The sequence below is a fragment of the Chanos chanos genome, chromosome 6 (assembly GCF_902362185.1).
Source record: "Chanos chanos chromosome 6, fChaCha1.1, whole genome shotgun sequence".
Classification (NCBI taxonomy): domain Eukaryota; kingdom Metazoa; phylum Chordata; class Actinopteri; order Gonorynchiformes; family Chanidae; genus Chanos; species Chanos chanos.
Genome location: NC_044500.1, coordinates 20,704,558 through 20,712,946, shown reverse-complemented (window position 1 = coordinate 20,712,946; position 8,389 = coordinate 20,704,558). Strand labels below are relative to the sequence as shown.

General features: G+C 43.2%; 1 protein-coding gene across 1 annotated transcript in view; it reads left to right on the top strand.

The window, feature by feature from the left end:
- Positions 1-845: 845 nt before the first annotated feature.
- The window catches only part of LOC115815183 (nesprin-2), a 9,771-nt gene continuing 2,227 nt past the window's right edge, over positions 846-8,389 (top strand). Inside the window, exons 1-10 of the mRNA XM_030778147.1 lie at positions 846-1,186; positions 1,393-1,543; positions 1,886-2,068; positions 2,501-2,638; positions 3,071-3,265; positions 4,288-4,516; positions 4,752-4,801; positions 5,681-5,744; positions 6,193-6,383; positions 7,912-8,082. Of these exons, the coding sequence (XP_030634007.1) occupies positions 846-1,186; positions 1,393-1,543; positions 1,886-2,068; positions 2,501-2,638; positions 3,071-3,265; positions 4,288-4,516; positions 4,752-4,801; positions 5,681-5,744; positions 6,193-6,383; positions 7,912-8,082 (1,713 nt within the window). The remainder of the gene's footprint in view (positions 1,187-1,392; positions 1,544-1,885; positions 2,069-2,500; positions 2,639-3,070; positions 3,266-4,287; positions 4,517-4,751; positions 4,802-5,680; positions 5,745-6,192; positions 6,384-7,911; positions 8,083-8,389) is intronic.

Genomic DNA, 8,389 nt, shown 5'->3' with positions numbered 1-8,389 from the left:
CTTTGGGTAATGTATATAAAGCTGATTTATGCCTCGCTGTGATCACAGTCATGCCCTCAACCCTGCAGGCCCTTTTCTTTTCACTCAAGGTTTTTCTGATATTTTTAAATCAGACTTTGTCTTCCAAAAAAAAAAAAAAAAAAAAAAAGCAGCTGCGTCTGGAATGAGATGTGAATTTTAATAAGCAAATGTGCTGTTTTTATGAGGCATTTATTCATTTAGTTGATGCTGTTGAAAGTTTGGAGCAGTGACGTTTGTTCCGACTGACTGTACTTTGCATTCCTCTCTTTGCAAGAACACCTCGTGACCATGGAAACGTCCTATGACCTTGTGTGAAAATAAAAATTACCTCCATGGGATCATAAAACAGTATTCATAGTTTTTTTTCATTTTTTTTTTTTTTTTTTTTTGCTTATTATCAGTGTGCAGCCGAGAGCTCAGCCAAGAGCCTTGAAACCTTTTTTTACAGTTGTCAGACATGTGTGTGTGTGTGAGTGTGTGAGACAGAGGGAGTGAGAGAGAGCACTTTAAACTGTTCTGTGGACTATAAGACGTGTAAATCATTAAGCAAAGAGGAAGTTGTTAAGGTATTAGGTTTTGTTTTCATTTTTTTTTCTTTTTTGCCTCAGACAATTCAGAAATGTACAATTAAAGTGTCTTTGCTAGCTGTAGACGTTGATTTGTTTTTACAGTTTTATTTAATTAATTTATTTTTTTGAATGTCAGGTAAGTGATGGTTATGGCTGAAAAACAGAGAGTGATGAAACAAAGCTGTTATGGTATCAGGCTCATTATATTGGTTGTGCTTGCTGTGTTGCCAACAGGTGAAACGTGGTGAAACCAGTATGCCAGGAGAGACACTGTGCCCAGGCAGTCGCCATGGTGATGACTGGATTTGCACTGCTGGAAGTGTGGAGGAGGAAGAGGAGGAGGAGGAAGAGAGGCCAGAGTCGAGGGTTCACCTGCATGGCCAGTGTGGTTTGAGCCTGTACCTGAATCCTGCAGAGAGTCCAGTGTCAGAGTGTGACTCCTCATCACTGTCAGACATGAACGAAGCTCTCCAGGACTGGACCTCAGCAGCACACCCAGCCCAGGACTGGACCTCAGCGGCAGACCCAGCCCAGGACTGGACCTCAGCGGCAGACCCAGCCCAGGATGGTGCACTCTCTCTGGAGGCCTGCATTCAGTGAGTATCACTCGGATCTCTCACACTACATAAACAGTTTCAATACTATACTGTGGAGAACATGTGAATAGTCAAGACCACTCAACATCTGGATTTGATCATCGTTAGGCATCTGCTGCCACCTCCTTTGTTTCTGTCAGACAGCATCTGTCTGTCTGTCTGGCTGTCTGGCTTCTTTATTCCTGCTGCTTTTGTTGATCTCTCAGGTTGGAGAAGAGGTGGATGCTGTGGCATGAGTTTATGAAGGAGTACTCTTGCTTTGATGACTGGTTGCGATTGGCTGAAAAAGTAGCTGCGACCCCAAACTCCAGCCATGTGCTCTATGCTACAGCTAAAGAGGAACTTAGGAAGTTTGAGGTGAATATTTCTATCTGTTAATGCATTTTTTTTCTTGCTTTTCTGAACGAGTGAAATTCGATTCTGACTTTTAGTTTTCCCTGAATTCAAAATTGTTTTGTCAAGAGGGAAAATTGTCAACATTTTCAACAAAGCCCTAAATAAGTGTGATTGGTAAAAAACACAAATAAAGAGAGAGAGACAGAGAAGGAACTAATATCATGTAAAGCCTCTGGCGTTTTACCAGTTAACTGAAATGACACCTACTTGTTGCCAGGTTCTCGGCGTGTCCTCCTATATGATACTGAATGCTGAGCTGTGTTTCTTACTGGTGCCTCTAATGTTTAACATCTCCGTCCGTAGACTCTTCAGGCAGAGACCCGGTCCCGTTTGGCCCAACTGGACAAACTGGTCCAGAGAAGCCGCAGCCTGGTGAGCCTCTTCAAAGGTACCATGCGATCCCGGCTCGTTGCCACGACGAGGGATTGCGGCCAACGCTGGGATCAGCTCAGCCGTACGGTGGAGAGCATATGCCGTCGTCTCAAAGTACAAAAAAGCTCTGCCCATGTCTTCTGTCCTCAAACAGTTTCTGCTGTTTTGATTTAGTTTTCGACTAGTTCTGTTTTTAATTCTTGCAGGTCTTGTGTGTAAAATATATGAATATATGTGTGTGTGTGTGTGTGTGTATATACACACACACACATTATGTATGTATGATAATCAAGAACGTTCATTTCTGTTATGTAGTCACAACAACCTGCATGTGTCTCTCTCGTAGTATCTCTTAAATTATATAGTCATTTTACATTAGCCACATAGGTCATCACGGTTCTGAAGCTGCCTCCTCAAACACTCCAGTCCTCTTCCACACGTGTCATTTTCCAAAAGGGACCAAAACATAAGTGGTTCTTCACTTAGCGTCATTCGGTCTTGTCACGCAGTTTAACTGTGACTCTGTGCGTGTTCTCGGTCCTGTAGCACTTCGTGTCTCTGCGGGAGGACTTTGAGAGGCAGAGAGAGGAGATGGCTGTCTGGCTGGCCGACATGAACCTCAGACTGACTGAAGTGGAGCACTTCTCAGGGAGAGATGCATGTGCCAAGATGCAACAGCTTCAGGTACAAGCGAACGGTCCACGCTTCCTTCATAGTATCAAAGGAATGACTCACATCCTCACGTAGTTACTTATTTCAGTTCATTTACAAGCCAGGAGAATACTTTTATCCTCACAAGGTCACAAGGAGCGTGCAGCATCCACTGTTTCACAGATAATGGCCACTGCTGTCCGAGAGGCAGTGAGAGGCAGCAGTGAGACACATGTAAATGTGTCTCATTGGCCAGGCTGACGGCTGATACATGATGGAGTCGAGTATACAGCCCCATTCCTAGGCCTTACTCTACACCATTCAGCAACGGTTTCATACAAGGCATCTAACAGTGTAGAAGCTGCATGTATGACACTCTAGAGCAATTATGGATAGTTGTGGATGTTTTTTTGTTGTTGTTGTTTTCGTTAATCCTTTTCACCGTGTGTCCTTCTATGATTATAGAGCTTCCAGGAGCTGGTGGGAGAGAACACGGCACGTCTCAATGCTTTGCTGGAGCAGGGGGAGGAGCTTATCCAGAGGAGCGAGCCGGGCGATGCCCAGGCCATCGAAGGCCAGCTGCAGGAGCTGTTGGTGTACTGCGCAGATGTGTTCGAGGGTGTGGGACGCCTGCACACACGTCTTCTCAGCATGAGACTGGTACAGTTCTCAGGATTGCCTGACACTGAACACTGATCAGCATGGACCACAGTCACTTCACCTGTTCACAAATCTCTCAGTACATAACCTGCCCACCAAGGTTACTGGTACACAGTGGTGTTTCACAGTCATTTGGTGTGCTCTTTATTTATTTATTATTTATTTCGTGAGTACACTGATTGAAATTCCACTGCCTGTGATGTTTGTTTAGCGAGAGGCATTTGGCAGAGTTGAATTTTAAAGGACAGTCCGTCCACAGTTATTGTGTTTCTCTGTTTGCTCAGGAAGCCACTGCATGGTAATCCATCTGACGACTTCCTTTCAAAGCATGTGAACCACACTGAAATTTGTGTATAGTTTCTTAACAGACACCAGCCATGAACAGTTTGGATATACTCCATCTAAAAAAAAAAAAAAAGATTAATATGACTGAATAGTTTGAATAGTTGATGTCTGGCCAAACCGCCTATGTACAATACATACGTTGTCCTGTCGGACAAGTTCTCTGTGAAGGCTTTTGTGTCCAAAGAGCCAAAAAGATCATGTAATGACATGCCTGGAAATGTGTGGAGCTATGGGTCAGAATACAGTGGATGAGGATGGAAAGGTTAAGCAGTCCTCTGGCAGACATCCAGTAATTAGATTACCTCTGTATCTTTTCCATATCTTGCCAGCAGTAAAGCAATTTGCTTTTAACAAATGAACATTTACTGAGCTTTTACACTGGTGCCAATTTAGGATTATTGCTTATAGGATTTAAGTGGAATCAAAAATGGAATCCCCTCCCAAAAAAACCCCACATTTTATTAATTCGATACATAAACTCACATATGCTGCCTCTTAACACATAAGCAAAATTGTATCTCCTGATTTTTTCATTGAAAAACACCCCTGAACACACCAACACTGAAGCTCAGTGTATCTTAGACACAAGAGGCTTTCTTGCTTGTGGAGATGTGCTTTTATTTGTGGAGCATGGATAAAAGAGTCCCTGGAGATGACTGTTGACTGTTCTCTCTCAGGTCTTTGAGGAGGACTGGCTGCTTTACCCCCCCTCAGACTCCGGCTGTCCTTCTGAAACTCTTCTGGAGGAGGATAACGTTTTTGACAAGGCCAGCGTCACCGAACCCGAGACCTCCCGTGCCCAGCCCATCCAGGAGCACCTCGTTTTGGAGTGGGACCCCTCCGTGGACATTGGTGGCTCGGTTTCCCACGACGACGAGGACTCTTCTTACTTTAGCGCTGTTGCAGGTAGGCGTCCAAACACGGATATTAATGTCCATGGAAACTTGTGCAGTTGTATTGGGCAGACCTTCATGTTCTTTTATATTTGAAACATTTCCAATGGGTGGCAGTTTGTCTAATGTTTTTCACATCAGAAGTATGTGTCAGAGTACAGTTGCTATGTTAGGGCGTGGTTTTTTGAATGAGATGATGTTTATGGTCGATCCCCCTGGTGAAATGAAAGGTTACGTACCTTCCCCAGGTGTTTATAACCAAGAGGAGGCTCTGGGTAAAAGGTCTCTGAAGAGAAGGAGGAGGAGAACTGACCTCAGCTCCACAAACTCCCAATTAAACCTCACGGCAGCTAGCACACAAGATGAGGTGAGCATTCAGTGTTTGACTGCTTCTGTCTGACAACAGACAGCATCATGGAAACATTAGCTAGTCTGCTCTTTGCTTTGTTTTTTTTGTTTTTTTTTTCATATTGTGCACAGGGAAATCTAGTAACGATGTTTATGGAAACAGTATGTGTGCATATATGTTCCAAAACAGAACAAATGAGCAATTGTAAGGAAGAACGGATGTGAGCCAAGAATTATTTTCAAAATACTTATTCAGAAACTGCATGTGTGCATATGTATGTATGTGTGCATGTGCAAGTGTGTGTCTGTGCAAGTGTAGGTGTGTGTATGTGTGCACACATACATGTAACCACAGTTACTCTTTTGTCTGTGTGTAAATGTTTGTCTTGTAATCTGTACATTTATTGTGGGCTGGTTCTGAACCTGTTTGGTCTCCCCTGACCTCTTCTGACCCGGTAGATGTTCCCATAGTTTTACAGGCATTTGTATCATGTTACTTGGTGTTTACACTGAACCTAAAGGAGAAGCTAAAGAGAAAGATTAGCTTGTGTTTAAACCTCTTAAGTCTACTCAAAGTGCATATGGGTTTACCGACTTCACATCAGTCAACTCCACATCCTGAACAGGCAAAGTGTTGTAGAAATGTAGCCCATCTGCAGCTCCGCTACATAGTTCACTTTCTATCAGTGACCTAAACATCAGACAATGAGGAGTGATTTCTCATTCAGGCGTCCTGTGCTACATCTGAACAACCTGAGAGAGGGCTATTTCATAGTGAACTGAATGTGCCTGTGTTTGATGTGGAGAGGAGTGCTAATGGATGCTTGGTGTTTGTCTCCAGGGCCTGGAGAGCAGATTAGAGGATGAAGCTCCTCCCCAAGCTCTGGTCCCAGGTAAGGTCACGACCTCTGATTACTTCTTGTGACCCAGAGATGACATTAAACAGAATTAATGCCCATCTACCAGCTTAGCCTCTCATTAACGTAGGACAACCAACCACGTGCCAGTCTCATGTGAGATGCGTCACTGACATTAAAACCCAAAATCCAAGCAACGCGATTCATATTAATTATGACTCACTCCTGGAAGACACTGTTTAGCCTTTAGTGACCTTGTTTGCCCTAATATGTATTAGATAATTATAAATGAATTATTAATCAGTCACATGTTAATTTAGGTAGTTTTTTTACTATTGCTATAAAATCACTCCAAGACTAACATGGTTTTAGTCAATTACAAATGTACGTTTTTAAGCCACATGCTCTCTGCTTTTGGAGGAAAATGTGTCATTGTGTTTGAGACGTGTAGAGTTACATGAATTTCACTCTCTGTGTGGGACAGGGGTCACAAGCAACAGTCCCTTACACTCTGCACTTTGGAGGTCCTCAACACCTGACAGAAATTTCTCAGAGACAGTAAACTTTGACCCTGAGCGGATCAGTGCTTGGCTGGGCCAGACCGACAGACACACTGAAGCCAACCCCGATCAGAACCCCTGCTCTAAAGCCGTCCAGACTGAACCCAACTCACAGGTACCACTCATAGACCTCCGTTCAAACTCCTCTGAAACCATGGGTTGACTGTTTGTTTCCTCATCTGTTGGTTTTGTTTTTTTCTTGGTTTGTTTCCTGAATCATTCTGACAAAGCAGTTTGATTTTTGCGTGTTTGATTTTTGCGTGTGATATAATATTGAAAAATTACATGGGTTTGTATATTTGTAGACCATTTGGTTTTTGGAATATCATGAAGTTTATTTCTTTTGAAATTCTTTTTCATTTCTTTCATCTCATTCAAACTATTGATGGAAAGACATTTTAAAGAACAGTGAAGAACGTTGGATGCCTTTGGGTATCATTGGCAGTCAGCTGTCAGGGATGACTTTTACACTCAGGACAGACATGAGGAAACATGCTTGAATTTTTTTAATGTTCTCTCTATATGTGTCTGTATTTATGCAAATTCTCACCACTGGAGTTTAGCAGTCAGTGGATTTTTTCGTTTGTTTGCTTTTGTTGTCTCCAGACTCTTTAAAAAAAAAAAAAGACTAGATCAATTCAGGGCATGCGTCCCATACATACCCCTTTGTACTGCAGTGTGAGGTGTTTGAGTTTATGCACAGGAATGTGTGTGTGAGTGTATGTGGAGAATTCTCCCAAATCTCATAAGGCAAAGAGCGTTGGGCTGGAGCATCATGTGAACGGCGCTTTGTCACGGTCTGCATCGCTTTCCACCTTCACTTTAATCTCCATCACAACGACTTATCTCATTTCTTACCTCAGTATGAGCTGTAAACATATCCGTGTCTATTCTGCTCATCTAAGTCAGATTTATCAATGTGTTGAATGTGTCTGTAATTTAAACTCCACTCATTAGCATAGCCATAAAACGCTCTCAAGGGGAGTGAGACTTTTTTTGCCTGCAACTAATTAAGCCATCTCAAACTAATCCCTACTAACCTACTAACAGCTTTAAGTGCTAACTAAAAATCCTTGTATTTGTTAATGGGAGATGCGGCATTCCTAAGAAAGTGAATTGCAGAACTGATGGAAAAGCCGATAGTCTGCTGAAACCTGGAAAATCAGTGCGAGAGAGAGAGGGAGAAAGAATCCATTTCCATTTCCATTTCAAAGAGGCACTTGTAATTTCTCTCTGCTTGCGGCTAATTGGCAGCTTTACAGGGCTGCGAGAGGGAGCTATGTCGCTAACTGACTCTTTAATGGCTGCAGTAATTGTGGGCACGAACATAAAGAAAGACCGGCAGCAAAGGGCCGGGATTGTGCGTCAGAAAGGGTGTGATGTCGTACAAGAGAGGCGGACGAAAGGCTGATGGACAGAGTCCCATAGGAAAATTGTGTGTGTGTGTGTGTGTGTGTGTGTATGAGAGAGAGAGGCAGGCCTAAATCCTCATTAGTTAATGGATACACATTGCCTTGCCCAGCTCTTGTTGATTTTCTTTCATTCTTTGTTACATATGGACCCTGTCACATGCCATGAACATATCTTCTGCCCGTGCTGGCACTGTGTGTATTTGTGTCCTCTTTTGTTATTCCTTGTCACAGGGCTCCAGTGGCTCTGAGCATGGAGGCAGGATCAGAGAGAATGTCCTTTCCCAGAGGCACCCCTGCCCACGGCTCACGGCGCACAGCAGCACTTCCTCCAAGCCTGCCTCATCATGTGACTCAGAGCCCTGCTCCGATTGGAGGATTCACCGATGTCTCTCAGACCCACAGGTATCACAAGTCCCGCCCTCTTGTTTATTCTCTGTTGTTTTTTTTAACATATTAACCCACAGGGAGTAGCCAAAATAGTGGAAACACTACATGACCTTTGCAATAACAGTTACAAAGATGTGGTGAGTTATGTTAAGCTGACAAATATCTGGCAATTTGTTTTAGCTACAGTGCTTTAATGTGTTTCTAAGACAGTGCGAGATACTTAAAAGAGTTTGAAAGGAGTGAGTGCTGAAACACACATCAGTTAGAAAACCTGTAAAAGGCAAACAGAACAGAGGACCATATCATGACAGTGAATGCCAAA